Raw genomic sequence first — 24,925 nt, forward strand, 5'->3', positions numbered from 1 at the left:
GACTAAACAACAGTAACAACTACCTCTGATTAAGACATCTAATTTTCTTAGGCTATTACATGCCTAACCTTACAAACATACAAAACCTAATTTCTAGAAGAGAAGTTTTGAGATTTCTGCATATTACTTTACCAACTTCCACCTTAAAGGTAGATAGTTTTCCTACAGTATTCTATATTAAACATACTTCTGTGTCTTTAGAGAATAGTGAAGAGGGAACGTGCTCTCCTCTCTGCGTATAATAAGAACCACCTAAATTGAGAAAACATAAATATATAAAGTATTAGATTTTGCGCATGCTCCTTGAGTACCACAGTAAGCATGAACTCTATTTATCCCAGAGCGATTCCCATTCTGTTTTTGAACCAAACACATTTGCTACGTGGCACAGCAGTTGATGATAAAGTATTTATTACCTTTGCTTCATTATCTCATGTAGTCTCCCATGCTGGACACACTGTTCCTCTAATTCATCATTTCTTCTCTGTAACTTTTCCAGTTTGTCATACGTATACCTCTTTTCTTGACTGAGCTGAGCTATTTCAGACCTAAAGAGATGTAAACAGAAATAACAGATGTGAAAGGTTTTTGTTACCAGAGCATGTTTTTATTGTATAACCTCATCATTTCCTTGAATTCTACACTTAAACATGTGTCAGTAAAATTATTTTACATAAAATAAAATATTGCAAAATTACGAAATGCCTAGTAGATGGGTATACACACTGCAGAAACTCAAGTGGTAGCACATTAAAGAATAACAACTTCCTCTAATAGAGAGATTTTTCAAGGAACAAGGAAAAATGATAATCAAATCCCATTTTTAAAAAGACTACTGTTAAGTTACCAAGTGTTTACTGAGTATCTATTACAGGCAAGCTACCATGCTGTTACAGGAACAACCCCAGGCCTAATTTCTATGAAAAAGAGTTGTTTAATTGACGTAACTAATTTAATGACACAAGATTAAAATAATATAGTTTTTAAAAATGGTGGTTCTCTGCTCCCTGATCCTATGTCTAGATTGTCAATGTAATTACTATTTCAGTTGTAGTTAATCAGTTTTATGTTACAACAACTACATAAATATCGGTCCTTGTTATCTAAGGAGTATACTACGATTACACATGTGTACATTTATATGGGGCTTCCTAAGGGGCATGAGTGGTAAAGAATCTGCCTGCCAATGCAGGAGACACAAAAGACATGAGTGCGATCTCTGGGTGGGAAAGACTTCCTGGAGAAGGAAATGGCAACCCACTCCAGTATTCTTACCTGGAAAATTCCATGGACAAATGTGCCTAAATGGGCTATAGTCTATGGGGTCTCAAAGAGTTGAACACGATTGAGCATACATGTATATATATACATATTTTCCCTAAATGAATGGGCTTTAGTGTGGAGTGATTGAGTGGTGAGCCATCTTTTCTGATGGGAGATTCCCAATAGTATCAGTATCTGTAATCCCTTCCCCTGTGGCCATTCTGTTTCTCAAAGGAAAGATTCTCCAGTTTTCTGCTTGTTGTGTACAACACTAACCGTCAGTGGTCTAGGAGCTGATTGGAAGTAGAGGGGTGGTGTTCTCACCTTTCAGAAGGCAGTGCACACATGCTTGTATGTACTCAGTCACTCAGTCTTGTCAGACGTTTTGAGACCGCATGGACTGTGGGCCCCCCAGGCTCCTCTGTCCATGGGATTCTCCAGGTAAGAATACTGGAGTGGGCTGCCATTTCCTACTCCAGGGGATCGTCCCCACTCAGAGATCAAACCCAAGTCTCCTTCAGAATGTAGACTTTCAATTAATTCCTCTATTCTAACTTCAGTACAGCTATTTAAACCAGTGCTTGCTGGTTTAATCTCTTCAGAGAGGAAGCCCATAGTCTTCTGGGTGGAGGAGTGATGGTCCCCTGGCTGCATGGGGTAGGGGGCAGAACTGTCAACTTTGGTTTCAGTCCTATGTTCCACTCCTGCCTTCTAAGGTTTTCTGGGATCCTCAGAGCAGATCAGCTTGCCTCACATACAAGCAACCTTGTCTGCAGACATTTAAGGTTCCTCTTCCTCCATTTGCTAAGTCAGGTACCATTCCCGCAATTTTCTTTCATTCTTCACCAATTTCATTTGGGATTACAGATATCTACTTTGATGATGGTTGATGTCTGTCAGGAAATATGCTACCTCTTCTGTGTCTTGGGTGGCTATTGCAAGTCTCAAAATTTGAAGATAAGAAAGACATCTATCCAAGAAAAATTATATCCTTGTCCTTGCTTTAATTAAACATTACTTCTCGCTCCACCGTTTCCTCATACTGCACTGCCTCAGGTTAGAACTGAAAGCTTCAAACTCTTGCATATTAAAATACGAGTAGTTGACAACTAGTTTGTTTCTTGAAGTTTAAATATAGAGTTGGCCAAAAGGCTCATTTGGAAAAACCCAAACAAACTTTTTGGCCAACCCATAAGACACTTGATATAAAATTACTTCCCTCCAAAGAAAGAATTCCTCCATTAGGAGCAATAGCCTTTTTAATTTTTTTTTTCCTGGAAAAGACTGGGATTTCCTAAAGGAGTTTACTTCAAGGACCAAACTGCTTCACATGGCAAAAAGCAATTTCTCACTTTAGTTCAACTCATTCCTCATTTTGTTTTTACTTTGGTTCAAGTTTCATCGCAAAGGAAGCTTGTTCTGATTAATGCGTGCAGTTCTCAATATGTTAGCATATTTTTTGAAACCTCTAGCTTTTATGCATACATTAACTTATAATTTATTCCCATGAACTGTGCTCTCCGCCTCATTCTTCTTGCTAGATTACGCATGAGGGCAAGGATTATCTCATTTTCAAGCTCAGATCAGGAACTCAATCTACATTTACTTTTTCTAATAACAATTTACTTATATTTGAAACGTCTAAATAAGTAAATAATCACTTGTCTCTCTTTTCAAAATCACATACAATATAAAAGAGTTTAGGAGCAGTTATATAAAGCTGTTAATTTAGTATTCTTCCAAGGTTAGCATTTTCTATCACAATATGCACTATGCACTAAAATTCCTAAAGGACCAAAAATACCCTTAAACCAGATTAGAAAAAAATGCAGAAGAATGTTTATCTATTCTCAGGTACTCTCCCAGAAAAAAAAAAAACAGTCACTAAAAGAAAAATCAGGAAGGAAGCATAGATTTTACAGTATAAAAATATAAAGCTTTTATGCAGAAATAACATGTTTTCATGAGAATGCTCCTTGTAACACTGTTTCTAGATCCAACCTTGTTCTGCAACCTAATATAATAAAACTTAACCCAGAAATGTATCAACAGATTATTAGTTACATTACATGAAAAAAGAACTATCAAGATGCTATTCTGATAATATGGCTATCTAAGAGTACTGGAGTGGGCTTGCCATTTCCTTCTCCAGGGGATATTCCCAACCCAGGGATCGAATCTGGGTCTCCTGCATTGCGGGCAAAGGTTTTACCGTCTGAGCCACCAGGGAATCATATATATTGACCTAAAACATGACATATTGGTAAAAAAGGGAAATATTAAAAATCAGCATAAAGTAATTCTATCTTATAAAATAAAAAAATAATATCTCTTGGTGTCCGGATTAGAAATTTCTTTTTTCCCTTTTCTTTATTTTCTGAATTTTTACAATGAACATGTATTTAAGACAAAAAATAAAGTCACTTTGATTCTGAAAAGGTTCATAAGAAACAAAAAGAAGTGGGGACAAATTTTTCAAAGTTAAAAAAAAGGGGGATGTAAAAAATGAGATGAATGAATATTAGAAGCATTATATAATAAATCACTATTCCCCCCTCTTCATCAAAATTCCAATTAAAAAAGTACAAGGGATATGAAAAGTATTCACAGAATAAACATAAATGGTCTATAAACATTGAGAAAATATTCAATTTCCCTATTATTCAAAGAAATGCCTAATAAAAGCAGATAAATTTGGCTTTAATAAAAGTCAAACATTTGTTATATGCCTATAATATACCAGGTTGTGGAATTCATCCTTCCATTATGATCTCAATTAATCCTACAAGGTAACTGTTTATTCCCTTTTCTCTGTGGGGTAAATATGAAATTTAATGATTTGCCTAAGGTCACCCAAATGGTTATTAGCCAAGCCCAGATACAAACACTGTTTGGGCAACTCTAAAGGGGTTGCCCCACCCACTGTGCCACACTGCTTCTCACGTCTTTTTTTATAAAAATCTCTCACTTCGTTTTGTCACATACTGGTATGCACATAGATATACTGAGCAGGATTTAGTGCAGTACTTAAGCAAAGTCATACACATTAACAGCCTTAAAAGGGTGCATAGTCTTGGACCAGCAATCCTCCTTTCAGACATCTCAACTAAAAAGATCATGAAAAAATTCAGATTTAGGTATAAAATTATTATTAGATTATTGATTACATTTTAAAATATTTTAAAATTTTGATGAATTACTATGCACACAAATGATTCAGTTAAAACTATGTTTCCACAGCATTTACTGGTGTAGAAAAGTGTACATTAGATAATATTAAATAAAAAAGCAAGATGCAACTACACACACACACACACACACACACTATGATGTCATAATATAAACGTATGGTAACATACACATATACTACACATGGAAAAGGACTGAAAAGAAATACGTCCAAAGTCAACAACAGTTAGCTGGGTGGTAATGTCACAGGAAAATAAATGCCTGATATTGAGTTTATCTTATGTATATAATTTCAAAAATATAGATGTTAATTGTAAAGTACATATTACTACCAGGTATTTTATTTCTACAGTATTTTTCTGCTTTGCATATTTTATGTGTATGTTTTTTTGTTTGTTTATAGTAGTAATTTGCCTACCAACTTCTAATGTTCAATAAAAATTTGGTACATGTATATGTTCATTATCTTTTATCTGTCTTTAGTCCATGACACATTGAAAGAACTAGCCATTTGCAAAGTTTAGAGTAAACTTATGAGCTTCTTTGTTAGCTTGAGATTACATTTGTGGCATGACTATCCTAGCATCATATAAAAAGAAAATTGACTCTAATCCATTTTCATAGAAAATTTAGGTAATTTCTGGCTTTACGGAAGCATGAACTTCTCTCTGCATTTTTATATAGCAGTTATATTGTGTAATTACATTTGCATGAAGTATAATATTTTACTACTATAATTAGTATTACAGTGATTGCTTTTTAAGGAAAAACATGACCCCTTAATTTTTTATTCTTTTAGAGACTCATTCAACTTTTGGTAATAATTAACGGAGGCCATAGCAGTTTCTTCCTGTATAATATAATTTTTGTGGCATCCCAAACTAACATCATCTAAACATGCACGGGAAAAAAAAAAATAGTTCAACCGGGTGTGTGTTCTTTACTTCAATTAAACTCACACAGTTGGATACCTACTGTTGCCAAAACAGTAATATAATTTATACATTATAGTCCACACAGTAAAACTACACTAAAAGTCATTTAACAATATTTATAACACCATAAAATACAGTGTTAAAATATATGAACTGCAATATGTACCAAAATTGTAAAATTTGTTTCTCATCATCAGTGATTAAAACCAGGATCATTGCTTTAGCCTCAAAACCCACAACCCTGGTGACAGATTAGAATTCAAATCTTAATGATCAATTTACAATTAACAAGATAGAAGTGAAACAAATTAAACCAACCATTATATATAACGAGACCCAATGGACTCCCATTGTTCCTCTTAATTACAAAACGCAAATCACAAATACACAATGGGTACTGTTAGACATCAATCCACAAGCCTAGCAACCCAGAAAGTGACAATGATAGAAAAGAAAGAGAAGCAAAACCACGTAGACCCCATGCTCTATGCTCTATGTTCTATTCTTTTCAGTGGGGCCAAAGTGTTGAGAGGTGAAAACCTAGCACATGCTGGATCCCCAGTCTGCAGCTGGCAGAGGGTCCCTTCTAGCCGGTGCCCAACCTTTCTGAGCTCTTCCCAAGGCATGTTGTAGATTTCACTGCAAACTGCACTGCAAACATTTTAGTGCTGATTCATCCAAGCGCTTTGGGAGAGGGAACACATCCTTCACTTTAATAGAAAAAAAAAAATCACAGTTGCACCAAAGATATTTAAATATCTCCATGTACCAACTTTGAAAACAAGCTTATCACTGTAATAAGCTCTCAGAGTCCTGGGGAATAAAGACAAAGGGAGCTAAAGTTTATGTGAGTTTCATCTAAAATCAGCCAGAATGTCTGCCTGGTGCCAATTAAAAGCAAAAAGGAATTACTGCTCTTGTCTGATGGTCAAAAACAACTACATAAAATGCATGAAATTGGCGGTTCACTTTTAGATTTAAAATGAGATGTGCTATTCACAAAACCTGGGGTTACAGACACCACTCGAGCAGTGTGGAAGGCATACTGTGTAGGAAGTCCTGGCTCGTCACTGTGGAGGGCTCGCAGACAGCAGAAGCAATAAGCACTGCCGTAATGCGACTTACGTCTACTTCGGAAAAAACACATATAACATACACACAGGCAGAGGAACCATTTCTAAACACTTTCACAAAGCAGCTTAGTATGCGGACGGGGTAAAGAGTAGGAGTGTCTGGGAGTGGTTCCCCTGCATTGTCAGCTAACCCAGTGATTCTTCAGGGGCTCTAGTCAAAGGACTAGTTCTATGATTTTAAAAGGCTTATAAATGGCATGAATCCATATATTTAGTATGGGATTTTGAATAACATAAAATTCTCAGACCAAAAAAAAATGTTTAAATTGTTCGTCAACATGAAATAAATACACTTACTTTCAGGAAAAAGTTTTACTCTAAGGAAAACCTGGATTAAAATTACCCTATGGTTTAAATGATTTTGGAGATGGCACTTTCACAGTGACAACAGCTTAGAAAAGTCGAAAAACTTCAAGATTTCCTCATCTCAAAGCACAGGGCGGGGACTATTTATCCCAAAAGTTTAGCAGAAGGTAAATAGAGGCCTGGCATGTGGCAATTCATGGGGTCACGAAGAGTCAGACACGACTGAGCGACTGATCTGAACTGAACTGAAATAGAGGCTCACTACTGGAGAGCTTCACAGGGCTTCATAAATTCATAGTTCTATTTTAAAAGAAATACTCGGAGCCCTACAAGTTTTATAGATGTTTTCAAAACAAAGATAGTATCAAAAAATGGAGTGTCTTTCATGTAGGAAGCCAGAGTGAGATGAGAAATTAAGAGTAAACAAACAAATAAGAAACCCCCAAACACAACTGATCCTATCTACTAATTTCTTGTGAGACACACAAAACATATATTTTGTAAATTTTAGGGGCCCTAAAATGTTGTAATGATAATAAGTTACAACTTATTTAGTTTTTATTATTTGCTAGGTTTTAGTTTGGAATCAACTTATAAAGTTACAGTAGATGCATATTTTAACTCTTCAGATTTACAAGACAAAGTCCAGAGCAGGACCTGAAACACAACCAAATCTACAATTTCCTGATCCTGCATTGCCTTCAGAAAGGTTTTCCACTGTGGTATAGACTTTATGTCTGTCAGCAAATTATGGCACTCAGACCCTGGTAAAGGCAATAATTGCTAGTGAAGGGATATCCTCATGGCCAGTCAAGGCCCTTAAAATGATGCCATCAGTGACAGCAATAGCACCTACTGTATACTTTAATGCGCCATGCATGATGTTAGTGCTATGTGTATACCTATATCTTCCTCTCTACATTTCTAATTCCCACCGAAATCCTGTATCATAGTTTTTAAAAGGGTTTTACAAATGGAGAAGCTGAGGTTTGGAGAAATTAAGCCAGGGACCCAAGGTTATGAAGCTAAGTGGCAAAGCAAGATTCAAACCTTATTCTTTCTGAATTCTGAAGTGTTTTTTTATTGCACACTGCCCATCATCAACAAAGAAATAGTGTTGGAACCAGAGTCATATCATGATACAAAGGGTAACACCATGCTTGTTTGTTTCATTCATTCAATCATTCAGTATGTACTGGGTACCAGGTCAGATGGTAAAGAATCCACGTGCAATGCAGGAGACCTGGGTTTGGTCCCTGGGCTGCGATTATCCCCTAGAGGAGGACACAGCAACTCAATCCAGTACTCTTGCCTGGAGAATCCCCATGGACAGAGGAGCCTGGCAGGCTACAGTCCATGGGGTCGCAAAGAGTCAGACACGACTGAGCGACTAAGCACAGCACAGCACCAGCTCTGTATCAGACATAAAGGAATACGTTCAATTTACAAAGTAGTGGTCAGGAGCTAGACTCAGAAGTGAGAGGAGCTGAAGAGAAGAGAGGCTGAGGTTCAAGTTCATAGACAAGGGTAAACTGACAGACCTAGAGCAGGAAAAAGAAGGCCTTAGCGCACACGGCACAGGTTAACCCAGGCTCACAGTTAACCCTCACGTACGCAAGTATGCTCCACGGAAATTTAAAGGTTAATTTTTCCCTCCTAAACTTTCCCATCATAATTACTTTGGTCTGGATTTTCTTTTGTGGTGGATGTAAGATATTATTCTTATGAAAGGTCATACGTAGGCTTTGGAACCAGAAATATCTAAGTTAGAATTTTAGTGTGCCTACTTATTAGCTATTTAAATGCTCTGAGTATTGGTTTCCTCATCCATAAAAGAAGATAATTCATGTCTCAAGCTGTTGTGAGAATTAAATATAAAGCAAGCATATAGCTTCTCTTTCTCTTTCATATACCTGAATTAGACAACAAGATAATTAATCAGTAATCAATCCCAAAGCAATATTAAGATAACACAATCTTTTAAGGCCCAATTTTTTCTTAAATTATTAATGTGTTTGTATCTATGTGAAGCAAATCAAATATTTCTAGTTAGAATACTTCCTGTTGATATGAGGGTCTCCTCCAGGGCAAAATTATTTGGGTTTCCTTGTCAAATTTCCTGGAAATATTGGGTATTTTGGCACTCTGAGCCTTTTCTCTTCCCAAATAAGATATCTAATTAGTATTCGCTAAGAAGGTGCATGCTCAGAGCACATTCTGGGTGGTTATAGGAGTTTCTGCCTTCCTGTGAGCAGAATGAATTGGATTCATAAGTGCTCTGATTTTCCAAAAGATTCAGGGATGGGGATTCCACAAACTAGGCCAGATTATTGATGCAGGAACCCAAGATGGGGCTCAGAGTGATTAGATACACTCTGATCCTCTTAGAAATTCGTTCTGAATGACATACCTAAGCCAGTAGTTGGTTTGCCGAGCCCTACTGCTCGCTGTTTGATAATATAAATGAGTTTCAAAACAATATAAAAGAGAAGATATACTATTTTCCCATTAGGTTATATTGTAACCGATACTTTAGCTAGTTAAGTGAATGATTTCTTTTGAGTTCAAGTCAAAGCGATTCTGCTCAACATCATTCATTTGCAAGAGGAAACCGCAGTTCAAACAGGCCAAATAAATTTTTCCAAGATTATACAGTTACTGTCAGAACTAAGATGAGAACTCAGGCTTCTTAGAATTTAGAATAGAAATAATTCATTTATTGTGATAATATGATTGAACAATGTACAGAAAAAATTCACTAAGATCTCAATCAATGGATTTATAAAAGAGCATATACCTATAAAATGAACGATGGCTGTTCTATTAAAATAAAACAACTTTAGGAGAAAAGATGGTTTTGGTTTATTTCAAAGTGTCATCTACTTTAATTTTTATACATACATATTTTATTTATTATCATTTGACTTAAAGATAGCTGTTATGTGTTCATGGAGAACTATAATGGACTAAAACATGTTGACTATATTAAAATAAGACTTTAGAACTGCTTGACCCACCTGTATGTTTTATTAGAATAACTGCCATTTTGACCCTTGTGTTCTAACATTTTATAGTTTTCAATTCTGAACATTAAAAAGGTCAAATAATAGTATGTATACCTAATTTTGAAAAAACACTGAGGTGTCTATATGGACAATAAAGAAAATTTTCATAGAGAGAAAATGTTTTTTACACAGAATATGTCAATACCTATCTAATTTTGACATTAGACTCTAAAACAGTGGAAATGCTGTCTTTTAGGGAAAAAAATCACAGCATTCACATAAACAGTGCTCTGAAAGTACTGCATAAATAACATTACCCACCTGCTTTTCTGAGAGATTTGTTCCAGTTTCTTGGCTAACAAGCAGCACTCTTCCTTCAACTTTGTCAAAAACGAATTCTGGGAGGTCAGCAATGAATACTGTTCATTTTCTAGAAATAACAATAAACCCTCCTGTAAACATCAGGTGCTTATGGTTGTAGCTCTGCAGTGCACTGCACAGTGGTGAAAGCAGCAAGACTGACCACCGCACGTTTCCTGTAAGCCGCTAGATCACTTTTAGGGTCCTAGGTCAAAGGGATGCTCATCTGGCAAGACACTGAATCTTGTGAGACATTTATTTTCCTAGTAATTACACACCAGAAACTTTTCTGATCATACCAGCTTTGTGTAAATTTTAACATGCGCATAACTGTCAAATACCTCAAGTGGAGCCATAGATTTTTTTATCTTTGTAATTTTCAATATACTCTTCTTTTGAAAATTTTATTCTAAACAGAATGTCAAATTTATCACAATCAGATAATTCAAAACTAAAATAATTGAGGAAGTCTTTCTATACTGTAATTCATGCTTTATGTTTCATATTTGCTGATAGATTTCACTACCCCCACCTTGCATATACTTCTCTGTTTATAAAAGAAAAATACATTATTTTCCTTATATTTCCATCAACAATGTGAGCTTCAGTAGAGATCTGACCAAAGAAACTGAAGAGAGTATGCATTTTTGTACAAAATACAAGGAAGTATTCTTATGGTGGCTCAGTTAATACTCTTGTCTAGTATTCAGAGATACTGCCGAAGACTCCTTGATCACCAGAATGCTTCTAGTAGTGGGGGCAAACAATAATTTATCCTATAATTTCCTCCTTTTGTTTTTAGTGGAAAAACAACTAGTAAGCCTGGTAAATTTTCATTTCTTCTGGCCAAACGCTGCGAGAAGAAAATCTCTACTGAAAGTGATGGGTGAATTATGAAGATCAATATGACATTTGCCTGTCTATTAGCAAATAAATAATTTAATGAATTTTATGTTAGCAATTTTTCACTTATAAGCAACACCTTTTTTTTTACCATGTTATCAAATATAATATATATTAAATCACATGAAAATTATCTTTAGGTGAAATGTTTAATAGGCCCTTTCTTCTTCAGTTTTCGATAGTGACTGGCAAAAAAGCATATAGCATACAAAGCAAAATAAATCAAGACACTAAAATTAAGCAACATTTTTCTGGAAGAGACAGGATCAATTAAACTTTCGTTTTAATAGTACAATCAGCTTGGAGTATGTGGTGTGGAATTATAATGACTGACACTGTCTTGTTTTGACTAACACTGTCTGTGAACACACAACTCAAAAGTGAAAGGAACTACAGAATGCTCCGACTGAACAAATCAAACTGCCTATTTTCAAAGTGCATTTTACTTTCAAATTAAAGGTAAAGAGTTACTGGCCAACTCAGCCTGCAGAATAGCGCCAATGTGATGAAAGATGGCAATTTTTAGCCAAGCTGCCAGCTGTGGTCAATGCCTTGTATTAGTGAATTTTAACAGCAGTTGTGAGAACTTGAAGAATGCAAAGGATTAAACATCACTTTAGACTGGGTTGGGGGAGGTGGGATAATCATACAAATGCTAAAAATGTTCGAAGCTGCAAAGATTAAATAAAGGAACATATCAATTTGGAGCCACTGAATTACATCCAGCTGCGACAGTGAATTAAGAACCGATTAATGGCTAAAGCTTTTCTCCAGTTTGGATGCTGAAGCAAACTCATTAGGCTTTTAGAGTAGCTATAATGTGTGTACTGTGGGAACTGTTCAGTGCTATTCAGGAGACTCTAACTGTAAGCTCAGAGCATTTCCCGCAGAGCTTCTGATGCTATTTTCTTTATATAACATGTGTGCCTGAAAACCCAGCCAAAAACAAGCCCTTTGTTTTTCTACTTTGTTGTGGTCTCTCTCAGCTTTACGTTTCTTGAACACAGGTAAATAAACTCATAATCCAGATGGTGCAACAGATGTGAGAGCAGCACTCTGAAATCAACAGACAGTGGGCAATACTTTCCATTTTCTCTTTTAAACGCTAACTAATATGTAATTCGGAATCTCCGGTGTAGTTAGCATCTGCTCCCTTCGGCCAGCCAAAGGTTACAGGTGTTCCTGATGTCATTTCACAGTAAGGCGTGGGCCTGGCTTGTGAGCAAGTGCCCAGGCTCTAATCTTTCCCTACCACCTACCAGTTTTGTCATGCTGGGCTTCCATTTGCTGTATCTTCTGTGTCAGCTCCTGCTCTCTTTGCTGGGCCTGAAGGGCTTGGGCCTTTGCTTCATTGCTAAAGCTCTGCTGAATGCTATCTTTTTCCAGTCTACAAGGCAGAGAGGAGACAGACAGAAATTTAATCTACAGATGCACTAAATCCCATCATTTCCCCTACAGACCTCAGAGAGCTGATATGGAGTAAACTGTTCAGCATAAGCAGACAACAATCTTTCCACAGACTCCCAATTTTCAGGGGGGAGTTCAAAGGACCTTTTGAGCAATGTTTAATACCTGCCATAAATCCAAATGGACTTACCTTATAAGCAACTTTAAAAATCAAAATATCATGACAACTGAATTAATGGTGTTTTGTAACTTTAAAACACAAACATTATTTTCTATAACATTCTCATTGTTGCTGGTCGCCAGTTAATCTTTTTTCTCCTGAATGGTCAATATTTCCTAAAGATCCTGAAGTTATAGGATCAATACAGTGTGACTCAATACACCCCAAAACTTAAATTCTTGAAACTAAGCTTTGTGGATCACCTCTGCTTTTCCTCCCAAACTTAATATGGAATCTCAAATATAATGTAGGAGGTTCTATCTAGAGGCAGAAATGCATGCTTTCATTAAATATTTTCACACATTAGGCCATGTAATGTGAATATAAATATGAAAATGAAAAATGTCTCCCAGAACTTCATAATAAAATCTCTTTGGGGTCACACTGAAAGAATTGCAGGATGAGAAGCTTCTGTAGTCAAAGACGAGAGCTCATCCCACTGTGACTGGATATTGACCAGTGGATAGGTCTATACCAATCACAGTGACTCCTAAAGAGATAAACTTCCTAAACAGAACCGGAAGAATGCAAAGGACCTCATCTCTGGCACCACTGTGGATACTGACACTGTGTGCAAGCGTACATACACACACACACACACAATACACACGCTCATGCAAACACACACATTAGGTGGGTTCTTCATACTCTAAATATGGGTAGGTGATATGAAAGTTTCCTTCCATTAACTGGCTGAGTTATTTCTAACTCCTAATCTCCTTGTGGGCATTTCTCATCCATGCTGCTTTAGTTTACTAATTGAGAGATTTACTGTCTCGTCTTTGCCAAACTAAAAATAAACAATCCCATAAACCTATCACTACTAGTCTATGTACCGCTGTGGAACTTCAAATCACTGGCTTCTAATTATAAAGCAACATAAGGAAAGTCTGTATTGAAATTGGTCAATGCATGTGGTAATGTTGTAGTATAAAATTCCAGAATGAAAATACACCCACACCTCACTCAAATGGATCATTGGGGGGCCACGCTAAATGTGAAATAAGGTCCCTTCTGGTACTTTTAATAACAACACCCCTTGGACTGGCTCCAAGGTCTTGCCTCATACTCAGTTCCAAACTGGCATATTGCAGCAAGTGGAGTCGGGCTAGGCCACTTTTTGCCTCTCCAGTCATACCACATATTTTTTGGCCATGGAAAACTGCATGTCTCTATGTTTTGCTGGGATATCTCCACACCCCTCTCACCCTTCTCTGCCCTCCACCAACTCCTGTGTCATCCTTGTCCAATGTATGCTAGCTACTCCTTTAGGACCTGCTCAATATTTCCCTCCTCTTCTCCCCCTTCTCCTAAATTAACTATTCTTTCCCCAAGGTGACATCAGTATGAAAGAAAGCGAAGGTGTTAGTCACTCAGTGTCACATCCAACTCTTCGCGATCCCATGGACTGTAGCCTACCAGGCTCCTCTGTCCATGGGATTTCCCAGGCAGGAATATAGGAGTGGATTGGCATTTCCTCCTCTAGGGGAGCTTCCTGACCCAGGGATAGAACCCATGTCTCCTGCCGTGGCAGGTGAATTCTTGACTACTGAGCCACCTGGGAAGCCCTGTGTACATATGCATCCTACTAAGATAACATTTGTCACAGTTCGGTTGTTGGTTTACTTGTCTGTCTCTTTTTGTCCTATTTGTCTATACACACTGTGAGCCCAGTTCAGTATGTGGCATATAGGAAGTGGGCAGTGAACAATTAATGAATGGATGTTCTTACATACTTGCCATAGGGGAAAGAAGGCTGCAGTCTTTAAGTGAAGCTGCAGAATCTGCTCAGGTCTTATATGTTGAGGCAAAAACTTTCCAAACATGTTAAAAGAGAGAGAGAGAGAAGAGTACAGAAGAGGATGTTTAATGGTGTTGCCAGCTGGAGATGCTGCTGCTCAAAGAGTCAGCTTAAAAAGGGCACCTTGGATTCTTTCATTGAGTAACCATCCCCAAGACAGAGACTTAGGATTCTGAGACTCCCAATACTTGGTGACCAAAAAATGCAGTGTTCAAAACCAATACCCACTGGAGAGCAAAATGGGCAGTAAAAAAAATTATTAATTATTATATTAATTAGTAATTAATAATAAATTATACTAAGGCAGTCATAACTGGGACTGCCGTTTGTAGACTGGGGCTTATGGTTCACTTACACAAAGGAGTTGTCAATCTCACCAGTCATTTTCAGAATGAGGAGTTACCTGATTATTGATCTCCTAGAGAAAAGAATCATTCTTATTGTAGTTCTCCTCATAGAACAATTTAAAAGGATACTCTACCAACAGTTTGTTACACATCAACTTTTGTTTCTTGGCTCCTTCTCCAACTTTTACTCTTTTTAAGAAACGACACATTTTACTTTCAATTACATAAAAAAATGGCATATTCCTGCTTTCTTACCTTCTTTATATACTCCTTTCCTTCTATGTTGCCCCTTTTCCCTGCAGGTTCTTTCTTTTTTTTTTAAATACAACTTTAAAATGTTAGAAATGCGAAGGAATCTCAAAGTTGTTTAATCAAACTCTTTCACATTATAGTTGGGGAAAAGAAGAGGGGCCATAAAGCGTTAGAAATCTGCTCAAAGGTTACTGTAAATGCTATAAAGGCAGAGGTGGGATTTGATGTATTTTGATTTAGGTAATGCAATAGTGGGTTGAAAGAATTATTAGAAGTTATCTGGGCATTCAAAGACATGATCAGAGAAGAATCCAAAACAATTCATTTAATATTTAACATAACTCTATTATGTGAAAGACATTCTGCTAGGCATAGGTCAAATGAAGATAGGTAAATATGGCATAGTCCTTACACTAATAGGAAATTCAAAATGGCCAGAATAAAAGGTGAAATACACCATAAAAAAGGTACTAGGGAATAAAACTATCAAAGCATAGAAAGAGGTCAATTCCAGCTGGGTGTGAGAGCCTCATGAAAGATAGCTAGGCCAGTCCTCCCCTACTGGTTTTCATTCAGTCCTCACTCAAAATACTGATAATCTCATTTAACCAAACTTATATGGCACCCTACTCCAGTACTCTTGCCTGGAAAATCACATGGATGAAGGAGCCTGGTAGGCTGCAGTCCATGGGGTCCCTAAGAGTCGGACACGACTGAGCGACTTCACTTTCACTTTTCACTTTCATGCATTGGAGAAGGAAATGGCAACCCGCTCCAGTGTTCTTGCCTGGAGAATCCCAGGGATGGTGGAGCCTGATGGGCTGCCTTCTATGGGGTTGCACAGAGTCGGACATGACTGAAGTGACTTAGCAGCAGCAGTAGCAGTATAGTTAGACATATTTTACAAATTGGAATAAAAGCAATGGCAGTAGAGCAGAATTTCTTAGTTGTTATTAAAATAATGCTGAAAGATTCATTCATAATAACTAAAACCTAGAAATAATCTAAATGTCCATGAACTGCTTAATAGATAAACTGTGATATAGCTTTACAATGGAATACTAGGAGTGGTAGTAATAAAATAGTAATAAAAGGTTACATATAACACCTGGGTGAATCTCAAAGACAGTATGCTTAAAGAGGCACAAAAGGCATACTTTATGATTTCATTTACATGAAATTCCAGAAAATTAATCTATAGTGTGACTGATGAGTGTTTCAAGGACCTGGAGGTAGGGGATGGGCATAAGGGAATTTTGGGGATTGATAGAAACGTTCTCTATCATGGTTATGATGGTTCTGTAACTGTGCACATTTGTCAAAACACATTTAATTGCAAACTTAAAATTGGTGATTTTTATTATATTTAAATGTACCTCAATAGAGCTGACTTTAAAAAGGAGCAAATGTACTAGAATTGGAACATCCACATTTTTCTCCAAGTTATCCACATCGCCTGTGGCAGCACACGCGTGTGCGGGTCATGTTGATGCTTACTTGATAAGAATTGAAAGTTATTAATAAAAGGAGGGAGCAGTATTCTGGAGTCTCAAATATGACTAAGTATACACAGAGGTTTAGGTACTCCCTTTTTACAATTATAATTCTGGTTGATTATATCTTCTCAAAACGTCATTTGCTATCCCATTTTTAAAAAATGGATTGAATAGAATGGAATTGAGGAACTAACTTTATGTTTCTAATCCACAGCTTTTCCGTATTGTTTATTTTAAATGTTGCTACTTAAAAAAAAATCCATGTTACAGAACAAAGATGATTTATTAGATAGATTTTTTTTTAAATTTCACTAGTCACATTCAAGGATTAAATGCTTCCAATGATCCTACAGTTCACCAGTGAGTGTGGGTCAGAAATCATGAAAGCCTTAAGAATAACCTGAGGAGAAGGACATGGTGGTGGCAGTGATTTGGGGCCCCAATCCCGTCTGCCATGTTTATACTCATCTTTCTACGAGTGACTGAAATTCTAGTATCAGACACATAACCCTTTTTGCTTAAAAGGTGTTTTTCCCTTTTAGAGTAAAACACAGAGAGCTTTGTAACATTAGCATATTGGTATAATAAAATGTATAAGACCATTTACAACATGCCTATTAGATGAGAGCCATTCTTGATGGACTTATAGACAGAAGTAGCAGGGAGCTAAGATACAGGATGTCCTTTTGTCCCAATAATGGTGATATCATCTTTGATCACTTGGTTGATGTTATTGGTGTCCTGGAAAATGTTTAATAATTGATTCGGAGTGGGGAATCAATTATTAAACAATTTATCAATTATTTGGTAACAATCAATTATTAATTATTAAACAATTAATCAATTATTTGGTAAGCATTTGCAGTGCTTACCAATTTTCAGTGTAAATACTTCTAGCGGGGCCTATTTTACTAATATGATACTATCTTATTCTTGTGCACTTGTTGGCTTTCTATTCCGTAAGCTGTTCCAGGTTCATCTTGTTCTGTCCTTTACCAGTCTTGGAGTCAGCATTCGCTCAAGGAGCTCTTGTGCCTTTTAGTGGAGAATCCAAGATGTGTCACCAGGTGGTGATCATTGCCCCTGACAAGTCTTGGCTTCTAGGTCACCTTAGTAGACAGAGCCAGTATATGAGTATGAAAGTACATATAAATGTATAGATATGAATATTTATCTATGGGCCTTTATATGAATATAAACATAACACATTCAAATTGATGTCTCTAATTCCAATCCAGTAACATAGACAGAACCTAGTTTTCCCTCTTTCTCAAAGTGTAACATTCTTCTCAATAGCGAGAAACTTGGAATCCATTATCTTAAACATACTCATTTCCTTGAACTTTGTATACACAGAAAGTGCTTTCAAAGCTGTGAATCTACTATGGGAAGCAAATCTATGAGTAACTAAAATTAAATATTTCCTTATAGTTTTGCTTTATCTAAACAATTGAACAATAGTTGATTTATGATATTGTGTTAGTTTCAGGGGTACAGCTAAGTGATTCAGATTCTTTTCCATTATAAGCCACTACAACATACTGAATATAGTTTCCTGTGTGATACAGTAAATCTTTGTTTTTTATTTATTTTATATACAGTGGTATCTACCTATTAATGCTTCTTTTAAAAAAAAAAAAAGCATACACACCATTTTTCAATTGATTCTCTGTATTCTGGGAAAATCCCATCTTAAGAGGCAATGGAGTACAGCAGAAAACTCACAGAGCTAGAGCGTCCAAGTATAGTAGAGTATCCTTACCTCCTATTACCTATGTGACCATGAACAAGTAACCTAATTCTTTAAATCTGAAGATTCTTTATGGAAATAGGACAGGAAAAATTCTATCTTTAAAGGTTAATAATAATTTTAGTAACACGAGTGAGTGAGTGAAGTCGCTCAGTCGTGTCCGACTCTTTGCGACCCCGTGGACTGTAGCCCACCAGGCTCCTCCGTCCATGGGATTCTCCAGGCAGGAATACTGGAGTGGGTTGCCATTTCCTTCTCTAGGGCATCTTCCCGACCCAGGGACCGAACCCAGGTCTCCTGCATTGCAGGCAGACGCTTTAACCTCTGAGCCACCAGGGAAGTCATGTAACATGTTATTTATTAATATTTAGCATAAGCTAAGTTCTTTTTGCATTCTTTTATTAATCTCACACAACTCTAAGAGGTAGGTTCTCTTATTATCCTTACTTTATAAATGAGGAAATTGAGGCCTGGAGAGGGTGTACAATTTTTTCAGAGTCACCCAGTTATTAAGGGACACAGCCAGGAAATTCAGGCCTACCTACATCTAGAGTGCACATATGAATCTCTAAGTTTTAGTGTCTGACTCTGTCAGCAATGCAGAGAAATGAGATAAAGGGTGACAAGAGTCTTACTTCAATTATCCATATATTTGTGTGTGTCTTTTAATACCCACAGTACATCCATCTTGATAGCCCAGTTCCAAGCTAGTTCTCCTTCTCCTTTCCCATTTGCCCCATATGCGACTGGATCACTTCTTCCTACAATGACACCATCAATTAGTTGTATCCTCCTTAAAGAAATAAACTGACCTGTGCAAAAATATTAAAAGGCACATAAATACATCTCTTGCCTCAAATTGGTCACAGACTTCTAGGATAGATAAGACATGTACATCTTAATTGGAATGTAAGTACCTGAAGAATAGAGATCTTTGTTTTGCTCACTAATTTATACCAAGAGCCTAGAATAGTGCGTGGAATACAGTTGTACAGAACAAACATTTGATGAATGATTAATGAGTGAATGAATGAATGAACAACTATTAAGGAGTATAAAATACTAAGTATCCTTAAGGGTTTAAGGATCCTCCTGTCTACTGATTAGAAGAAGAAAATGGGGTAAAATAATCCCTATTTTAGCCAATCATTTAATTTGGTTTTGTTATTGTTATTGACAATAACAATAAAAATAATAGTAAAATTAGTAGACAGCCTGATATCTTCCATTTTTGTGAAGAACCAAAATCCTTTACCTGTTTACCACTAACAAGGACTATGTTCTCACACTGGTGCAAATGGAGAAATCCTGGTATAGAACAAATCGGGAAAGGAAAATGCAAAAGGACTGTTGCTGCTGCTGCTGCTGCTGCTGCTGCTAAGTTGCTTCAGTCGTGTCCGACTCTGTGTGACCCCATAGACGGCAGCCCACCAGGCTCCCCCGTCCCTGGGATTCTCCAGGCAAGAACACTGGAGTGGGTTGCCATTTCCTTCTCCAATGCATGAAAGTGAAACGTGAAAGTGAAGTCGCTCAGTCGTGTCCGACTCTTTGCGACCCCATGGACTGCAGCCTACCAGGCTCCTCCGCCCATGGGATTTTCCAGGCAAGAGTACTGGAGTGGGGTGCCATCGCCTTCTCTGCTGCAAAAGGACTAGGATTCAGTAATCCCTGTTTCCTATGCTGTGCTGTCATTTCAGTTGTGTCTGATTCTTTGCGACTCTATGGACTGTAGCCCGCCAGGTTCCTCTGCCCATGGATTCTCTAGGCAAGAACACTGGAGTGGGTTGCCAAGTCCTCCTTCAGGGAATCCTCCCAACCCAGGGACTGAACCTGTATCTCTTTTATCTCCTGCATTGGCAGGCGTTTTCTTTACCACTTGCACCACCTGGGAAGCCCCAGTCCCTACTTCCTCAAATATGCATCATGCATGTTTCTGAGAGAAAATTATTTATATTTTCTTCACTGCAAAGTGTATCACAATTTTAAGTACAATATTGAAAGATGAATTATCAGATCGGAGCATGAGTTACTTCTGGGAAAGGAAGCAGAAACAAAAGAGGTCAATTTCTTTCAAAGGAAGAAACACAAGAGGAAGGAAATAATTAACAGAAACTTTCCTAAAAATATTTTTGCCTCCAAAAATATTCTCTTTTAGTTTCTCCAAAATAATTTGAAAACTAACCTTCAAGGCCAAGGAGGGTATGGTAGACTCAGTATTGCCTGCTTCTATTACACCTTCCGTATCATTCACAGACAAAACCACAGACTCTGACCATCTCATCATCTTCCAGCGTCTGTGCTTTCTGTTTTACAAAGCAGAGTCTGACGCACTGACTTCTTTATTCTTCATAATAATTCTCTAAGGCAAGGTGATGGAGCTGATATCGTTGTTTGACAGATGAAGTATCTCAAGCTCAGATAATTAAGAGATTTGCTCAACACCACACAGCTAGCAGTAACTTTGGTGTCCTTTCCATTCCATGGCATTGCCCTACATGAGGAGCATTCAACAAATACTTAAATAACTACTTTGTGCCAGGCACAAAAGTGTGGGGGTGCATCAGTATACAAGACACAGACCACGACCATCCCTTCAAAGAGTTCACGGTCTAGTGAAGAACACAAACAAGAAACAGCAACTAAAATAGTGATGGTGGTGGTGGTGTAGTTGCCAAGTCGTGTACGACCCCATGGACTGTAGCCTGCCAGGCTCCTCTGTCCATGGGATTCTTCAGGCAAGAATACTGGAGTGGGTTGCCATTTTCTTCTCCAAGAGATCTTCCCAACTCAGGAATCGAACCTGGGTCTCCTGCCTTTCAGGCAGATTCTTTACCAACTAAAATAGTAAGGTAAATAATAAAAGGGGGCTAAATTCCTGCTATCCTACAGTGGACAGGACTGGAGTTGGGGAGTGGCTAGGCATAGTGAGGAAAGATTTCAGGAAGCTTAAAATGTTAGAGGCTTAAAATGAGTAACAATTAGCCATATAAAGAAAGACAGGGATCTTGTTACAAGTGAAGTGGACAACTGGTGCAAAGGCCCAGGGACAAGAGAGAGGATCAGGTGCCTTTGGAAAACTGCAAACAGTTCTGGCACAAGTGGAGGGTGGAATATATGGGCTGTGGGGTAGAAGCGAGCAGTTGGTGGAGGGGAGACTGAAGGAAGATGAGACTGGAGATGTAGGCAGGAGCCAGAACATGAAGCTATTTTTAAGGACTCCATCCTCAGGGAAATAGGGAGCCAATGTAGGGTTTTAAGCAGGGGAGTGTTGTGATCACACTCAAGCTTTAGAAAGATCACTCTGGCGGCAGTGTGGGGAACAGATGGGGAAGGGACAACATTAGAAGCAGGGAGAGCACTTATTACTACAGCAATAGCAAGAGCAATTCCTGTAATGGTTTCTTAGATATAGTAGATATCACAGGTGGATAAAGAGACTGAACAGCCCTCAAATGCACTGTGGGATTTTCAGCCTTGACATTTTGTGAGTAGCACAGAGGTCTCAAATGCATTAAGTGCTTGCACTGATCAAAGTTCCTGGGAAAATGTCAGGCCCTCCTATGCTCTGTTTTACAATACCAGGGGCCCAGTTCTAAAGACTAAAGAATAAGAACAAACACACTATTGCACGGAAGAATTTAGACCACGATTTTCCCTTTGCATTTTCATATTGTTAAATGTTCACATTCCCATCTCTGGCTTTTCTGTGTAAACTGATTGCATTGGCCCACTCTTGCCTTTCCTCCCTGAAAATTATCATTTTATCTACATATTCCCAATAACTAATCCTTCTGATGAGTAACTTCAAATTAGATACCAGAAGGATCAATCTACATTATAATTGCATTTATGTAACCTGTCAATGGATATGCATCCCTGTCAAATTGTAGAACAACTGATGGAAGACAGTTTCTATTCTATTGTGAAAATGTTTTTGAATTAATTTTCAGGAACCATTTTTAAATGGGGAACATGTTGGTTACTCTGTGTCTATTAAATTTATTCAGAAATATAATAGCAAGAGTCACAAATATTAAATATATTTCATAATGTCATTTCTCAAGCCTAATAGAGTAATACTTCATTTATCTGGAATATTGGCAGTGTTACACAAGAGAGAATTTTCCAGGTATTAGACCCACAGAATTCTGACCATTGCAGTAGAAATATGTCTAAAATATATTACATCTCTGCTTCCTTAAGCAAACTATACCAAATATAACAAACTCTCCATAATCAAGGTTCATGCCTGCTTGCTGCAGCATTCCCTCTGCTCGGAAGCTCCTAGGAACCACTGTTTGGTGCTGAATCTTCAGGTGCCTAACATAGTGACTGGAAATAGCAGGCACTCAATACTATTTGTTACATGGAAGGTCTCAGATGCTATTCTAAGGAAGCAGAAAGTACACAGAAGCACTGATCTGCTTCTTATAATTTTTTTTTTATTGGTTGGTTTGCTATGAATGCTGCCATGCTTTTTGTTTTGTTATGTTTCAAAATTTTAACATATAAAACTGATGCTTAAGATAGTTCCACTGATCCTACACAGAAGACTACGAGGGCTTTGTGATAGTTACTTGCTTCTTAGAAGTGCTTTTAAATTTATATCTCAGTTTATGGCTATGTGTCAAATGGCTGAATTTACCAGAAGTCTACGCTTGAGGAAGTGGAGGAGTTCTGTAATAAAAACAGCAGGATTTTCATTTTTCTAACACGGTGGCCTTTGGTCAAATACCCAGTATGTTTGTACACAGAAATAAGGATTGTGATCTACTGACTGACCTTGGCTTGGTAACAAAAACGCAGTTCATTTTTAAAGTTTGACTGAGAGCTCTAAAACCTCTTCATTGTTGAACAAAGCTCTGGAGCTGAAAAATACTGCACTTATAGAAGAAAGAAACTGACCCAAGTTTTCAGATTCTTACTCCAGTATAATTCTCACTCTTCTCAATAAGAAAATCATTGTTCTTGTCATAGTAATTAGGTCATTTTCCTCATCAAAACATTTTTGTTTTCAGTAATTTTGTGATTTAATGTTATTTCTATTTGGTTCATAACACTTGCTTACAACTGTTCTTATCTACATCCTTAATGGTTTCCTCTGCTTCAGTAACATAAAGTGTTTGTTGGGTTTTCTTCTTCCTCAAGTCATTTCTAAGCCATCATCTTCATCATTCCTATAGTAACAGAACTGCTTTTTCTATTTCTGAAAACCTGCTTTTTATCTTTATTCTAAATTTATATTCAAATTCATTTCTAGGAGGCAGCCTGTCTTAAGCCTACCCAAACCAGCAGAATTTGTACCCTGAGAAAAGGGACATAAGCAACTAAAACCCTAAAATATATCTTAAAACAATGTTTCACTTTTGACCTTTATACCCCTTAGTACATAAACTTCACTGCCAGCAGGGCTGGGTTAGCTGTTTTTCTTTTTAAGTAGGGATGAGGGAGCAGACTTTGGTGTCAGCCAAACTTGGCATCAGTGTCTCAGTACCTTCACTTACTAGCCATGTGCCCTAAGTGAGGGATTACGCTATCATTCAGTTTTCTTGAATGTGAAATGGGGTTAGCAATAGCACCTCTCCTTATAAGACTAGGAAAGATACTGTATGTAAAATATACTTAGCACAGACTTGACACATTGTTAAATGTTCAAAAATATCAATTAGTGCCATTATTATTATCTGACTCCTTGTGACCCCAGGGACTGTAGCCCGCCAGGCTCCTCTGTCCATGGGATTCTCCAGGCAAGAATACTGGAGTGGATTGCCATTCCCTTCTCCACAGGATCTTCTCAACCCAGGGACTGAACCAGCTCTCCTGCATTGGCAGGCAGATTCTTTACTATCTAAGCCACCAGGGAAGCTCTATTATCATTATTATTTCCTAAAAGATGACTCCTCAGTGTAACAATCAATACGATTACCTCAAAGACAAAAAACACTGGGGAAAGAATAAAAAATTTCCTCAATTTACTGATAAAACCCACAGAGAGGGAGGTGGTACAGTGGATATGAGCTTGGACTTTGGACACATAGTGTCTAGATTTGAACCCTGGCTCTACCATGCACTAGTTGTGTGACACCAGAGTGGAGTTTCAGCCTAAGGCTCATTCCATCATTTACTAAGATGATAGTATCAGAACATGTGAAGCAGTCTACATAAAATGACCAGCAATATCCAGCCCAGATCACCATTTGAAAGGTGCCTAAATTCACATAATGGGCTGGCATCGAATCATTTGTCAAGTTTAATTTCCACAGCTCTTCACATGCAAAGGTAAAGAGGGGACAGTAAGATATGGAAGAAATCATTGTAACGTACTGCTCGTGCAGCTGTCCTTCAGCTGCTTTCCCTATCTTCTTCCTCCCCTCAAAGTGACAGTTCTTCAGAAAGAGTTAGTCCTGGGTACTGGTTTCAATTGTTTTTTTGAAAAGCTGACATGATTTTCTCACTTTACAGAATGATTCCAATTATTGTAGCAACAGACTCTAGGGTTCACGGCTGCCATCTACAGTAGGCATTGTGGGAAAGCCAGGAAAACCGAGGAACAAAAGG

At 37.5% G+C, this 24,925-nt stretch overlaps 1 protein-coding gene across 8 annotated transcripts in view; it reads right to left on the minus strand.

The window, feature by feature from the left end:
* Positions 1 to 24,925, minus strand: part of SDCCAG8 (SHH signaling and ciliogenesis regulator SDCCAG8) — a 245,785-nt gene that overhangs the window by 66,864 nt on the left and 153,996 nt on the right. For 7 of the 8 annotated variants that reach the window (XM_005216850.5, XM_024976511.2, XM_024976510.2 and 4 more), the window contains 3 exon segments: positions 12,354 to 12,481; positions 10,153 to 10,261; positions 417 to 548 (listed from right to left, as the gene is read on the minus strand). In XM_005216850.5, the coding sequence (XP_005216907.1) occupies positions 417 to 548; positions 10,153 to 10,261; positions 12,354 to 12,481 (369 nt within the window). 8 annotated transcript variants of the gene reach the window in all.

The sequence above is a fragment of the Bos taurus genome, chromosome 16 (assembly GCF_002263795.3).
Source record: "Bos taurus isolate L1 Dominette 01449 registration number 42190680 breed Hereford chromosome 16, ARS-UCD2.0, whole genome shotgun sequence".
In the NCBI taxonomy this organism is placed as follows: domain Eukaryota; kingdom Metazoa; phylum Chordata; class Mammalia; order Artiodactyla; family Bovidae; genus Bos; species Bos taurus.